This window comes from Gigantopelta aegis, chromosome 6 (genome assembly GCF_016097555.1).
Source record: "Gigantopelta aegis isolate Gae_Host chromosome 6, Gae_host_genome, whole genome shotgun sequence".
Lineage (NCBI taxonomy): Eukaryota > Metazoa > Mollusca > Gastropoda > Neomphalida > Peltospiridae > Gigantopelta > Gigantopelta aegis.
In genome coordinates this window covers 53,876,081-53,892,816 of record NC_054704.1, presented here as the reverse complement: position 1 = coordinate 53,892,816, position 16,736 = coordinate 53,876,081, and the positions used below count along the sequence as shown (strand labels likewise).

Here is a 16,736-nt window from a genome sequence, read left to right as displayed (position 1 = left end):
TTTTATTGTTTAGATTATCCATCAGAAGTGTTTCTGGTCATCCTGGCGTTTCTAATATCACAAGATGCATTTTTCATATTTTTAAAAATGCACGTGCGTTTGAAAAGTAGTTATGTAGCCACATTTTAGTCTATTTTTAAGGGTATTTTTACATCACAGACTGTTATTTCACTCTGTTGCATCCTAATTTGATACAGGTTTGTAAATTAACCAAACTGGGTCTGGGTGAAAAATATACCTTAGTGTTTAAAAACTAGTGTCTGTCCTTTTAAAGTGATAGACCCTAGTTTTTTTAAACTCTTAGATATTTTAATTATTTTTCCCCAAATAGAGCTGTTTTTAATAACTAAAATCAGCCATTACTAAGATTTTATTGTTTAGATTATCCATTTCCATACATCGAAATGTTTCTGGTGTTTTTAATATCACAAAATGCATGTTTCATATTTTTAAAAACGCACGTGCGTCTGAAAAGAAACGATTATGGAGTGAAGTTTTAGTCTGTTTTTAGGGTATTTAATCCTGTGAACGTCATTGACTCTGGTTTCACTCTGCTGTAAACGTATCCAAATGTGGTATAACTTCGTAGATTTAACTAAACTTAGTGTCTATTTTCACGGGCTGAAACTAGGGTCTGCGTCTTTAAATCACTAATTATAGCAGCCACCTATTTTGAGAGGGAAAATTACTGGTGTCCCAAATCATTATATTGTTCAGAAACGGACTCCATTAAACTACCACCTGTCTTGGAAGGGCACCTTACTGTTCAACCAAATAATGAAATACAATACTAATTGTCTTGCACTAAGCAGGCACCTGCCTAAAAAGGTCAATTGCCTGAAATTTATCCCTATTCTACATAGCCTACCGATAGCAAGCGATAAGGGAACACATAGAATTGTAGCCCAAATTTAATTTATTACCTTATTTTGCATTCCCACCAATATATACGTATTATGTATATCTGTGATTATACTAAGCCAAGTGGCTGTATGACGTGTTTAACTATATTTCAGGTTGAAAAGTGTTGGGAATTGGACAAACGTTTGTTACTGATAATCTGTCAAACCGATAAGTGATTCGATGAATACTCGCTTAAAATGTACACAGATTGGAGGTATATGTTTTTTCTGTGGGACGAAACAATTAAAATGTATATATATATTTCCAATAGTATCAATTATCATTTGTGCATCACAAAATTAGAAGAAAGGTAACCCTGTATTTTATTCGGTAAGGCCATTATAAAATAAAACAAAGATTTCATCCCGCCCGCTCCGAGGATAAAGGCCCACGCCCATTTTTTTTATGAGACATTTGTTTTTGTATAAGTCATTTTTTATAGGCCATTTTTTTAACGCAATGTCCGATATTTCTAATGTTCTGAAAATATAAACCTTCCACGCACATTTAATAAGAAATGTTTTATTGAAAATCTTGCAGTTAATTTATATTGGCCTAATTCTCGTTAGTAACATTTATACTCAATTAATTGGTGAAATGATCCAAGCGAGAAATTCTTGATTAATGCGATTGCAATTAACAGGAACATTACTAGGAGAAATAAAGAAGAAAGGTCCGCTAATTCATTGACAGTATTTGTAGAAATAGATGTGCAGTTCCAGGGAAAGATTTCTCATTTTACCTGCAACACAACGAAAGGTTAATTAAGTACTTCAGTAAATTAGTAGTAAAATATAACGGGATACAAACATATAAGCAAACAAGCGTACAGGTACGCACGTATATGTATGTCTAAGTATACTAAAAGGCAAAAGTTATTGTGACATACAAAAGACAAAAATAATTGATGATAAGTTTTTACTGCCGTGTATGAAACGTTATAACATGGAAAGAGAAATGTCCGAAGGTATGGAAACGAGCAATAGTCCATGAAAAGGGCGAACCTGCCATATGCTAATGAGCCATATCACTAGAGGGGGTCCAGAGCGACGTTCACACAGTCAACAGCGAGTGTGTCCATCTTGAGCATTGATACAGGCCTGGCACCGTCGTCTCATTGAGGCCACTAAACGCCGGAGAAAGTTCCTGGGAATGCCTGTTTCGCAGATGCGTGGTTAGGATCCATATGTCTTGGTGAGTGGTTGTCACGGGTGGTCGGCCGCTACGGGGACGGTCCCTGATCTGGTTGTTTTGTTGATATCGTTGCCATAAGTGCCATATGGTGTTTCTGTGGACGTTGAATTGACATGCGACGTCACGCTGCGAGGTCCCAGATTCAAGCATCGCTATGACTCGCCATCTATCATTTTCACTGAGGCGTGGCATGACGAAATTGCATCAATCAGTTCACTAATGGTGTTTTTCTGACTTCTGGACAGAGTGGCAATGATTTGCGACTGAATATCTGGCCTTTTATGGTGAACAATGGACAGGATTTCTCCCGAATATTCCATGTTTCTTGCACAAAGCATGCAATCGCTGCAACAACTGCTTGGTTGCATTTCTTCGAGCTGTTTCATGCACATTTTCTCTGGTTTACATCCATAAATCCACTAACAAATTTATTACTCCAAACAATCCATGTCACAATAACTTTTGCCTTTTAGTACACATACATGGACGCACGGACACAAGCATGTACAGACCAACCACTGCAATTTCCTACGGCATTCGGCAATAAAGTAGAGATTTTGCTGTGGACAATATTCATTTTTTTTGGACAGCATGTTTTTTTCCATATACATTTTCTTAATTGCACGGTTGACATGCAGGCATATTTAATGAGAAAGTATTACCGTAAATCAATAATATGCCAGTTATGTCTTTTGTTAAATATTATATAAATATGAGGGGGGGGGGGGGGGGATGAAAACAGAGACAAGCATATTCTGTTAAGTATCATCCCCTCATCTAACATCAGTGAAATTTTGCCAAAAGTTTACACATCATTATCACATTTCTTTACGTTCTGTTTTAATAAAAGGTTTCCCCTTACCATAGCACATTCCGGACAATTCTCACACAAATCACATACTGTTGAATCTCTCAGCTTTCGTGGCTGATAGGAAACTGTTTGGATTTTGTCTGAAATAAAATAATGTATAACTAGTTCTTCCAACTTTATGTACAGCTAATAGTTCCTCACGCCACGTGTATTATATAGCAAAATATGCAACAGCCTAATATATAATATTATTAAAACAGCTCCAAATTAGAAAAAAAGTATATTAAATATAAATTATATAGCTATATAATATAAATATAATATCTAATGAATGTTGCAATGTTAGATGATGAAAATAAGAAGTAAATGTTTCTGTAATAACACATCAACATTTTTCAAACAGTAACACAGACGTTCAATAGTTGCAGAGCACAGGATATTGTAGGGAAGGAAGGACATGTTTTATTTAACGACGCACTCAACACATTTTGTTTACGGTTATATAGTGTTAAACATATGGTTGAGGACCACACAGATATTGAGAGAGGAAAACTGCGGTGGCCACTTCATGGGCTACTCTTTTCGATTAGCAGCAAGGGAGCTTTTATATGCACCATTCCACAAGCAGGATAGTACATACCACGGCCTTTGTTACACCTATTGTGGAGCACTGGCTGGAACGAGAAATAGAAAGGGCTGTACCACTGAACTACGTCCCGCCCCCGTGATATAGGGACCCCCCCCCCCCCCACCCCGATTGATCCTATGACAAATGACACCTCAGACCTCAGTCGAGCACTCTACCACGTGAACTACACGCTGTCCTCAATAAACATAGCATAATACGTACTGGGGTCATAGTACGCCTGCACAGTAACGTGGTAGCGCTGTGCTTTGGCCACCATGCTGGTTCTGGAACACGCCAACTTCATACAGGTGGAGGTCTTTCCAATCTGAAATACACAGTGATAACAATCAAATAACGCGTAGACAAAGATGTAAAATGCACCACTTGCGTTGGATCCAATAAAACAAAGACAAACACATGTTTTATTTAACGACGCATTCAACACATTTTATTTACGGTTATATGGCGTCAGACATATGGTTAAATACTACACAGATATTGAGAGAAGAAACCCGCTGTCGCCACTTCATGGGCTACTCTTTCCGATTAGTAGCAAGGGATCTTTCATATGCACCATCCCAGAAACAGGGTAGTACATACCTTGGACCCAATAAAGAAAATTCCTTAGAACGAGCAACAGTAAAGCAAATAAAATTGATTAACGACACCACTAAAGCACATTGGTTAATTTATCATCAGCTATTGGAAGTCAAACATTTGGTAATTCTGACACATAGTCAACTGAGGAAACCTGGTAGATTTTCCTAATGCAGCAAGAGATCTTTTATATGCACTTTCCTACAGACAGGGAAGCACATACCACGGCATTTGACCAGTTGTGGTGACAGAGAGACAGACAGACACACACACACACACACACACACACACACACACTCTCTCTCTCTCTCTCTCTCTCTCTCTCTCTCTCTCTCTCTCTCTCTCTGTCTCTCTCTCTCTCTCTCTCACTCTCTCTCTCTCTCATATACACTCTCATATATAAAGAAAAAAGAAAGACACCCCCCAAAACAAATATTATAATAATAATATATTTTTTTAATAATGATTAAAAACCACGACAAAAACAACAAGCAACAAAAATATTGAACAAAAAAGCCCATAACCAAAACAAATGGAATGAAAACAAAACAAAAAGGGAGTTACCTGGTCGAAGTAGGCGACCACATCAGACCCTCTTTGTTCGAGTCTCTTCAAGCCTGCAATGTTTCCAGGGCTCGTGAGATCGGCCACGAAACCTGAGGGTATCTGAATCTCCTGAATACACATCCCAGTCTGTCCCTCGCCCAGATATCTGACAGCAAAGATCATTATATGATATCAGTATATTTCAATCCTCGTCTGTCCCTCACCCAGATACCTGACAGCAAAGATCATTATATGATATCACTATATTTCAATCCCAGTCTGTCCCTCACCCAGATACCTGACAGCAAAAATCAGTATATGATATCACTATATTTCAATCCCCGTCTGTCCCTCACCCATATATCTGACAGCAAAGATCATTATATGATATCACTATATTTCAATCCCCGTCTCTTCCTCACCCAGATATCTGACAGCAAAGATCATTATATGATATCACTATATTAAAATCCCAGTCTGTCCCTCACCCAGATACCTGACAGCAAAGATCATTATATGATATCACTATATTTCAATCCTCGTCTGTCCCTCATTTAAATACCTGACAGCAAAGATCATTATATGATATCACTATATTAAAATCCCAGTCTGTCCCTCACCCAGATACCTGACAGCAAAGATCATTATATGATATCACTATATTAAAATCCCAGTCTGTCCCTCACCCAGATATCTGACAGCAAAGATCATTATATGATATCACTATATTTCAATCCTCGTCTGTCCCTCACCCAGATACCTGACAGCAAAGATCATTATATGATATCACTATATTTCAATCCCAGTCTGTTCCTCACCCAGATATCTGACAGCAAAGATCATTATATGATATCACTATATTTCAATCCCAGTCTGTCCCTCACCCAGATACCTGACAGCAAAGATCAGTATATGATATCACTATATTTCAATCCCAGTCTGTCCCTCACCTAGATACCTGACAGCAAAGATCATTATATGATATCACTATATTTCAATCCTCGTCTGTCCCTCACCCATATATCTGACAGCAAAGATCATTATATGATATCACTATATTTCAATCCCCGTCTGTTCCTCACCCAGATATCTGACAGCAAAGATCATTATATGATATCACTATATTAAAATCCCAGTCTGTCCCTCACCCAGATACCTGACAGCAAAGATCATTATATGATATCACTATATTTCAATCCTCGTCTGTCCCTCACTTAGATACCTGACAGCAAAGATCAGTATATGATATCACTATATTTCAATCCCAGTCTGTCCATCACCTAGATACCTGACAGCAAAGATCAGTATATGATATCACTATATTTCAATCCCAGTCTGTCCCTCACCTAGATACCTGACAGCAAAGATCATTATATGATATCACTATATTTCAATCCCCGTCTGTCCCTCACCTAGATACCTGACAGCAAAGATCATTATATGATATCACTATATTTCAATCCCCGTCTGTCCCTCACCTAGATACCTGACAGCAAAGATCATTATATGATATCACTATATTTCAATCCTCGTCTGTCCCTCACCCATATATCTGACAGCAAAGATCATTATATGATATCACTATATTTCAATCCCAGTCTGTCCCTCACCTAGATACCTGACAGCAAAGATCATTATATGATATCACTATATTTCAATCCTCGTCTGTCCCTCACCCATATATCTGACAGCAAAGATCATTATATGATATCACTATATTTCAATCCCCGTCTATTCCTCACCCATATATCTGACAGCAAAGATCATTATATGATATCACTATATTTCAATCCCAGTCTGTCCCTCACCTAAATACCTGACAGCAAAGATCATTATATGATATCACTATATGTCAATCCTCGTCTGTCCCTCACCCATATACCTGACAGCAAAGATCATTATATGATATCACTATATTTCAATCCCAGTCTGTTCCTCACCCAGATATCTGACAGCAAAGATCATTATATGATATCACTATATTTCAATCCCAGTCTGTCCCTCACCCAGATACCTGACAGCAAAGATCAGTATATGATATCACTATATTTGAATCCCAGTCTGTCCCTCACCTAGATACCTGACAGCAAAGATCATTATATGATATCACTATATTTCAATCCTCGTCTGTCCCTCACCCATATATCTGACAGCAAAGATCATTATATGATATCACTATATTTCAATCCCCGTCTGTTCCTCACCCAGATATCTGACAGCAAAGATCATTATATGATATCACTATATTAAAATCCCAGTCTGTCCATCACCTAGATACCTGACAGCAAAGATCAGTATATGATATCACTATATTTCAATCCCAGTCTGTCCCTCACCTAGATACCTGACAGCAAAGATCATTATATGATATCACTATATTTCAATCCCCGTCTGTCCCTCACCTAGATACCTGACAGCAAAGATCATTATATGATATCACTATATTTCAATCCCCGTCTGTCCCTCACCTAGATACCTGACAGCAAAGATCATTATATGATATCACTATATTTCAATCCTCGTCTGTCCCTCACCCATATATCTGACAGCAAAGATCATTATATGATATCACTATATTTCAATCCCAGTCTGTCCCTCACCTAAATACCTGACAGCAAAGATCATTATATGATATCACTATATGTCAATCCTCGTCTGTCCCTCACCCATATACCTGACAGCAAAGATCATTATATGATATCACTATATTTCAATCCCAGTCTGTTCCTCACCCAGATATCTGACAGCAAAGATCATTATATGATATCACTATATTTCAATCCCAGTCTGTCCCTCACCCAGATACCTGACAGCAAAGATCAGTATATGATATCACTATATTTCAATCCCAGTCTGTCCCTCACCCAGATACCTGACAGCAAAGATCAGTATATGATATCACTATATTTCAATCCCAGTCTGTCCCTCACCCAGATACCTGACAGCAAAGATCAGTATATGATATCACTATATGTCAATCCCAGTCTGTCCCTCACCTAGATACCTGACAGCAAAGATCAGTATATGATATCACTATATTTCAATCCCAGTCTGTCCCTCACCTAGATACCTGACAGCAAAGATCAGTATATGATATCACTATATTTCAATCCTCGTCTGTCCCTCACCCAGATACCTGACAGCAAAGATCAGTATATGATATCACTATATTTCAATCCTCGTCTGTCCCTCACCCAGATACCTGACAGCAAAGATCAGTATATGATATCACTATATTTCAATCCCAGTCTGTCCATCACCTAGATACCTGACAGCAAAGATCATTATATGATATCACTATATTTCAATCCCAGTCTGTCCATCACCTAGATACCTGACAGCAAAGATCATTATATGATATCACTATATTTCAATCCCCGTCTGTCCCTCACCTAGATACCTGACAGCAAAGATCATTATATGATATCACTATATTTCAATCCCCGTCTGTTCCTCACCCAGATATCTGACAGCAAAGATCATTATATGATATCACTATATTTCAATCCCAGTCTGTCCCTCACCCAGATACCTGACAGCAAAAATCATTATATGATATCACTATATTTCAATCCTCGTCTGTCCATCACCTAGATACCTGACAGCAAAGATCATTATATGATATCACTATATTTCAATCCCAGTCTGTCCATCACCTAGATACCTGACAGCAAAGATCATTATATGATATCTCTATATTTCAATCCCAGTCTGTCCATCACCTAGATACCTGACAGCAAAGATCATTATATGATATCACTATATTTCAATCCCCGTCTGTCCCTCACCTAGATACCTGACAGCAAAGTTCATTATATGATATCACTATATTTCAATCCCCATCTGTCCCTCACCTAGATACCTGACAGCAAAGATCATTATATGATATCACTATATTTCAATCCCAGTCTGTCCCTCACCCAGATATCTGACAGCAAAGATCATTATATGATATCACTATAATTCAATCCTCGTCTGTCCCTCACCCAGATACCTGACAGCAAAGATCATTATATGATATCACTATATTTCAATCCTCGTCTGTCCCTCACCCAGATACCTGACAGCAAAGATCATTATATGATATCACTATATTTCAATCCTCGTCTGTCCCTCACCCATATATCTGACAGCAAAGATCATTATATGATATCTCTATATTTCAATCCCAGTCTGTCCATCACCTAGATACCTGACAGCAAAGATCATTATATGATATCACTATATTTCAATCCCCGTCTGTCCCTCACCTAGATACCTGACAGCAAAGTTCATTATATGATATCACTATATTTCAATCCCCATCTGTCCCTCACCTAGATACCTGACAGCAAAGATCATTATATGATATCACTATATTTCAATCCCAGTCTGTCCCTCACCCAGATATCTGACAGCAAAGATCATTATATGATATCACTATAATTCAATCCTCGTCTGTCCCTCACCCAGATACCTGACAGCAAAGATCATTATATGATATCACTATATTTCAATCCTCGTCTGTCCCTCACCCAGATACCTGACAGCAAAGATCATTATATGATATCACTATATTTCAATCCTCGTCTGTCCCTCACCCATATATCTGACAGCAAAGATCATTATATGATATCACTATATATTTCAATTCCCGTCTGTCCGTCACCCATACATCTGACAGCAAAGATGACACAATGACACAAATAATGACACAATGATATATGGTAAGATCTCCTTCAACTAAACAAACATCACTTTTAAACAATAAGACCACTTTTTGTTGGGGGGTAGGAGTAGGGATGGTGGTATAACTGCTCCCTAATCCTCGTGCTAGGTAAAGCTCTGTGTACACGCAAGTTTGCGATAATTGGCCATTTCATATGCGCGTGCGTTATACTTTAGTATGCTCATATACCACGAAGCCCAGCCTGGTCATCACCGAAGCTTTTATTATCATAAAGAATATATATATAAAAAAAATATTTCAGCTCGAAGAACAGACAGCGAAAAACAGATATGATATGAAACTAAACTCACTTGGAACATGTCATCAGGGTAAAGCCGTCAATGTAGTCGTCGATGAGAACGGTGTTCACTTCAAAAGACGATTCACCCCAATCCTCCTTCTCAATGTTATAAAACAGTCCAATCTACAAAGAAATACAGCCCAGTCTGTTAAAACAATCTATCTATTTCTACTTAGTATACACAGTTACACGTGATAGGTCTGTCTATGTTATTATGTACGTGCATATGATGTACACATCGACATATGTCACGTATTAAAGCGACATACCCTAGTTTTTAAACACTACGGCATATTTTTCACTATTAAAGCCGTTTTTTAATAACTGAAACCATACATTACTTAGATTTTATTGTTTAAATTATCCATTTCCGAACATCAAAAGTGTTTTGGGTCATCTTGGTGTTTCTAATACCACAGAATGCATTTTTCATATTAAAAAAACAAACAAGTATTTCTGAGAAGTAACGGTTACAGAGACGAGTTCTTGCCTATATTAAAGTATATTTCCACGTTTCAATGTCACACACTCTTGTTTCACTCTGTTTTAACTTTATCCAAATGCCGACGCCATATAACCGTAAATAACATGTGTTGAGTGCGTCATTAAATAAAACATTTCCTTCCTTTATCTAAATGTGTTACAGATTTGTAGATTAACCAAACGTATTGTCTATTTACTAGAGTGTGACTTTTAAGTAAGAAGTCCTGTTTCTTGAGTCTTTATAGTTGTGTAATTAAGGTATACCACAAATGTGTTACAGATTTGTAGATTAACCAAACGTATTGCCTATTTACTAGAGTGTGACTTTTAAGTAAGAAGTCCTGTTTGTTGAGTCTTTATAGTTGTGTAATTAAGATATACTACAAATGTGTTACAGATTTGTAGATTAACCAAACGTATTGTCTATTTACTAGAGTGTGACTTTTAAGTAAGAAGTCCTGTTTGTTGAGTCTTTATAGTTGTGCAATTAAGGTATACCACAAATGTGTTACAGATGTGTAGATTAACCAAACGTATTGTCTATTTACTAGAGTGTGACTTTTAAGTAAGAAGTCCTGTTTGTTGAGTCTTTATAGTTGTGTAATTAAGATATACCACAAATGTGTTACAGATTTGTAGATTAACCAAACGTATTGTCTATTTACTAGAGTGTGACTTTTAAGTAAGAAGTCCTGTTTGTTGAGTCTTTATAGTTGTGTAATTAAGGTATACCACAAATGTGTTACAGATGTGTAGATTAACCAAACGTATTGTCTATTTACTAGAGTGTGACTTTTAAGTAAGAAGTCCTGTTTGTTGAGTCTTTATAGTTGTGTAATTAAGATATACCACAAATGTGTTACAGATTTGTAGATTAACCAAACGTATTGTCTATTTACTAGAGTGTGACTTTTAAGTAAGAAGTCCTGTTTGTTGAGTCTTTATAGTTGTGTAATTAAGGTATACCACAAATGTGAAAACTATTTATAAATGAATATTCTAAAAGATTAAACAAAATACTATCTCAATCCAGCAATTAGTTGACACGTTTGTTTGAATTACTTTGGAATCATAGGTTTCTATTTGAATTAACAAAAAAAAATTCAGTTTAAACGTCACGCTTTTGATTTTGAACTGTTTGAAACATAAAAATCTCTACGAATTAATTTTGTTTCCTTTTGAGACAAAGAGTGTTTCGTCAGTTTTCCTGCCTTCCAAAACGTACTGCCTACAACTGAAAAACATTAAAATATTCCAGCTTGTATCTATGCACAAAACAAAGTGCAAATGACGTTTAACAAAGATGGCAGATGGAACAACAATAAAAAATTAAAATAAATTTGTTGAATATTTATTTTGATTATTACCTCAATTACTGCCATGCCTCGTCCTGTTGACACAATGTCGATTATCCTAGGTATGTCTTCATACTAGAAACAACAAAACAATTATAAACAAATTGTGTTCAGTTATGGCAGCACGCAGTATGCTATAATGGATTATAAAAATCTACTAATATATCGTGATCAGTTTACACTTTTTCTGTTTTTATACAGCACCCCGTACCCCCTCAAAACAACCATAATATTGTAAAATACATCCATTCTAGCTGGCCTGTCTGTCAGCAACATGATGTTCATTTTCATTTCAACTTAATGTCGTGCTTATTAAGGTTCAAGCACGCTGTCCTGGGCATACAACTCAGCTATCTGGGCTGTCTGTCGAGGACAGTGGGTTAGTTGTTAGTGGTTAGTGAGAGAAAAGAGGGTGTAGTGGCCGTACACCTACCCATTGAGTCGTTAATTTCATTTCATTTCATCTTATTTTCGTGCTTATATCCAATTAAGGTTCAAGCACGCTGTCCTGGGCATACAACTCAGCTATCTGGGCTGTCTGTCCAGGACAGTGGGTTAGTTGTTAGTTGGTTAGTGGTTAGTGACAGAGAAGAGTGTGTAGTGCCATACGCCTGCCCATTGAAGCCTTCAGAATTCGCTCTGGGTTGGAGCCGGTACCGGGCTGCGAACCCAGTACCTACCATCCTTATGTCCGATGGCTTAACCACAACACCACCAAGGCCGGTACAGATGTTAATGGTTAGTTGTTAGTTTGTGGTTAATGAGAGAGTTTATCTGCGTCCATGATATGTATAATGAATAGTGTTTTCTTAGCCATATCTGGGTATTCTTTCTTCATATTTTCTGTATTTGTAATTCTAACACTTTTTCTGCAATAACCGTTATACCAACTCAAAATGCTGAAATTTACAGATTAACCCACACCCCCCCCCCCCCCCCAAACCATTTACATTCTTTGAAGGTGGATAATAAATGAAATGCCACAATCGTTTTCATTAGATATGGTTTATACAGAACATTCATCACTTTTATTCGCTCAGATACGGAGAAAGCTCATTTAGTAAAAATAATATCTAACGAAAACGAGTGTAGTATTTAATATATTTACTCTCGTAATAAATAAATCACTATGGCTGGCAGTTTGAGTAAAATGACAAGTTAGTTAGCTTCACTTTTATGAGACTGAAAGTCAGTTAGCTTCACATTTATGCAACAGAAAGTTATAAATTAATTATTAATTACTACGAAATGTAAAATAACACAGACACAAATACCTCATAACTGTTGATCACGAGTGCATTGCTATCGTCGATATTTATTTCTATCGTCTGCTGTCCAACTGTAATGGCGACATTTATTTGGAAGTTTGTAGGTCGTGCGACGGCAGCAAATTTCGTCAACGCTTCCAGTGCCACCACCGTGTCCTGAAATATCAAACCCAAACAATGCAACATAAATATTACTTCACAAATGGAAACAAATGCTAGTTCATTTGAGTAAAGTGCGACGTGGTGTTGGGAATCGGTTGGAGTTTCATCATCGATCATCGGTTATAATCAGTTGACACCAACCGATCAACTTTCGATTCCGTAATACATAAGAGAAAATTTATTAATAAGGACCATGTACCTGTTGTTACTAGTTACGGCTCTATTATCAAATTAATTAAACAGAGATGACAATGCTGGCAATATAACTATTTTCTTGATTAAAGATATAGAGAATAATACATGAGTGGCCGTTAGATACCATTTATCTCACAACGAGTTGTTTTAAAATGTATCTAACGAGCGAAAGCGAGTTTGATACGTTTTTATACAACGAGTTGTGAGATAAATGGTATCTAACGGACACGAATGTATTATTCTATTTCTTACATATCCTCAAAAACAGGTTTTAAGCAAATTTTAACAAATTTTCGACTAAAATATATTTACAACCCTTTGCACTTGTAGCTGACTTACGTATCACAGACACATGCTTGTCAGGTTAATTATACGTCGATTTTCCTCGTGTTGGTTTTCATTGGATATATGGCACTGGTGACCTGGGGCCTAATTCACAAAAGTCTGTTAGGCTCTGCTAGACAACAAAGCATCCTCTGTGCGTCGTTTAGAATTACACTGCGATATCGCAAAGTTGCGAGAGTTTAGTTAATTAGGCCCCAGGCCATCACCTAGGAGCAGCCAGTTGTATGCCTTGAAATTATTAACACACGTACACGTGTTAACAAGTATGCATTATCATAAATAACGTGTGTGTAAGAAAATCAATTAGTACCTGCGAAGAGGCAAATCCACCATGTGGATTTCTCTGTGACGTAATCCATTGCATGACGTCAGTTCCCCGGGAGATCTCGCCACGCTGCACGTACGTCAGCAGAACGTATGACGTAATGAGAATATCAATGGACTTGGCTCGGGTCGGAGTTGTATTTTCTCTTAGATAAATGGGGACTTTGTCTGATTTATCAATATGAATCCAGTGTCTTTTGCCGCCATCTGAAATTAAAATTTTGAGGGAAAATTGACTCTTAATAAAAGACGCTATGTTTTTTATTTTTTTGTTTATTTGTTTTTTGTTTGTTTGTTTTTGTGGGGTTTTTTTATTGTTGACGGGAACATGAACTAACGCATGAAAAGAGCACCCCAATACAAGTGTGGCATTCGTAAACAAATTGTAAACAAATTGTTAAAGAAGGCACAGTTTTTCGTTTTCCTTCTTTTTGTGTGCTTATATCCAGTTACGGTTCAAACACGCTGTCTTGGGCACACATCTCAGCTATCTGGGCTGTCTGTCCAGGACAGTGGATTAGTGGTTAGTTGTTAGTGGTTGGAGAGAGAGAGAAGAGTGTGTAGTGGTCTTACAACTACCCACTGAGTCGTTAAAACTTCGCTCTGGGTGGGAGCCGGTACCGGGCTGCGAACCTAGTACCTACCAGCCTTTTGTTCGATGGCTTAACCACGACACCACCGAGACCGGTGGCACAGTTTAATTTTTTTTTAGAGGAAAAGGAAAGGAAATGTTTCATTTAACGATGCACTCAACACATTTTATTTACGGTTATATGGCGTCAGACATATGGTTAAGAACCACACATATATTGATAGAGGTAACCCGCTGTCGCCACTTCTTTTCGATTAGCAGCAAGGGATCTTTTATATGCACCATCCCACAGGTCCCACAGACAGGTTGGGTTTAGAGAGATGAGCAGTCCTTCCCCTTGGATCCGCTCTTGACCCTATCCCACTCCTACCTCACAGAAACGCTTACCCGTGCGGACTGCGCGTGTTAAGACCTCTCCAAACACGTTGCCAGCGTGTGAGCTCTCTGCCAGACTCAGGGTGTAGGCTAATAGAGCCAGTGTGTAGTTGCTCTCGATATTCTGTGTGTGCATCTCCAGATACTGGAGGGCCTTGGTCGTCACGTTCCTTATCTCCTCTTTCTTCACCTGGGTTTAACACGGGGGAAAATTAAAATTAACAATTTTAACTCTTCTACGGTTGAGTTTATGATAGCTGAAATAATCTATCTATCTATCTATATATCTATATATATATTTTTTGTTTGTTTAATAATTAAATATTTATATGAGGAAATATTACTTCTGATCTAGTTTTTGACATACTTATTAGTATACACATGACATCTTGTAATACACTAACACAGTCGTGTTCACATGATTAAGATTTTACGCACCATTATTTGTTTATTCTTGTCCCGTGTAAAACATAGGTGAAAATACTTTTAGGAAACAAGAAAAACACCCAACCCAAACCCCAGAATCATTGCAACTACTAAATAATTTCTGTCACTTAATAAATCGAAAAACAAAATCTTTTATATTCAACTAGATGATAGACATAATAGCTGTCTAAAATTCCGTGAAGGCAACACAAAACAAAAACAAAACAAAAGACCTGCCTTGCAATTAAATTAGATACCTTATTTGTGTTAAAATTACAAGCGCAACATTTAACACGGGCATCTGCAGTATTCAAAAGTTAAACGTTTTTTTTTAACAACACCACTAGAGCAAATTGATTAATGAACGATTGGCTATGGTATGTCAAACATTTGGTAATTCTTACTTGTATCTTCAAAGGAAACCAGCTACATTTTTTCAATTAGCAACAAGAGATCTTTTTTTATATACACTTTTCCACAAACAGGACATCATATACCAGGACATTTGGTTAGGACGGGAAAAATATCCAACCAGACCACCGAGGTGATTCGATCCTGATACAAAAGCACCTCAGGTGAGCGCACTACCGACTAAGCTAGATCCCATCTCCCTGCAGTATTGAAGATGTATTGTAATATGACAATCTTCCATGAAGCACCTCAGGTGAGCGCACTACCGACTAAGCTAGATCCCATCTCCCTGCAGTATTGAAGATGTATTGTAATATGACAATCTTCCATGAAGCACCTCAGGTGAGCGCACTACCGACTAAGCTAGATCCCATCTCCCTGCAGTATTGAAGATGTATTGTAATATGACAATCTTCCATGAAGCACCTCAGGTGAGCGCACTACCGACTAAGCTAGATCCCATCTCCCTGCAGTATTGAAGATGTATTGTAATATGACAATCTTCCATGAAGCACCTCAGGTGAGCGCACTACCGACTAAGCTAGATCCCATCTCCCTGCATTATTGGACATGTATTGTAATATGACAATCTTCCATGAAGCACCAAACCAACCAAGATATTACATGTTTTCTATATCGATAAATAAATCTATTGCTAAATAGTGTATTTTCCATGGCCCAATTTCACTAAACTTGGTAAGACTAGTTTTGCACGTAAACGTACATCTACGACTAAACCACAATTTGTATTACTATTATAGTACAACAAATATAGTTAAAAGTACACTTATTTCATTTTCTTTTGTCATCTTCTGTAATGATGTAAATGTCTGAGTGAAATAGATGCCAAACACTTGTAAATGTATGCCCGGTATAACTGCTAGTCGCATATGTAAATTTATGATGTTCTGTGAAAGAGGACCAGGACACAACAAAATAAGGTGTGTGTGTGGTGGTGCACACCTTAGTACCACGCTCCCGTGTTAGATGTTTAGGATATGAGTCTACTTAGCACGATCGATTTCGTGACACACGACATCCTATGTATGTACTATATAACTGAGCTACCCACTCCCAAGCCCATGACCACCCAAGTAATAAAGAAAGTAGCA

At 37.4% G+C, this 16,736-nt stretch overlaps 1 protein-coding gene across 3 annotated transcripts in view; it reads right to left on the bottom strand.

Annotated features, from left to right (window-relative positions):
* Nucleotides 1-1,409: 1,409 nt before the first annotated feature.
* LOC121375873 (CD109 antigen-like) overlaps nucleotides 1,410-16,736 on the bottom strand; it is a 63,742-nt gene continuing 48,415 nt past the window's right edge. For all 3 annotated transcript variants that reach the window (XM_041503552.1, XM_041503550.1, XM_041503551.1), the window contains exons 30-38: nucleotides 14,800-14,977; nucleotides 13,807-14,027; nucleotides 12,801-12,950; nucleotides 11,539-11,601; nucleotides 9,699-9,811; nucleotides 4,698-4,845; nucleotides 3,759-3,861; nucleotides 2,960-3,048; nucleotides 1,410-1,645 (exon numbers count right to left, since the gene is read on the bottom strand). In XM_041503552.1, coding sequence (XP_041359486.1) covers nucleotides 1,637-1,645; nucleotides 2,960-3,048; nucleotides 3,759-3,861; nucleotides 4,698-4,845; nucleotides 9,699-9,811; nucleotides 11,539-11,601; nucleotides 12,801-12,950; nucleotides 13,807-14,027; nucleotides 14,800-14,977 — 1,074 coding nt within the window. In that variant the 3' untranslated portion in view covers nucleotides 1,410-1,636. The remainder of the gene's footprint in view (nucleotides 1,646-2,959; nucleotides 3,049-3,758; nucleotides 3,862-4,697; nucleotides 4,846-9,698; nucleotides 9,812-11,538; nucleotides 11,602-12,800; nucleotides 12,951-13,806; nucleotides 14,028-14,799; nucleotides 14,978-16,736) is intronic.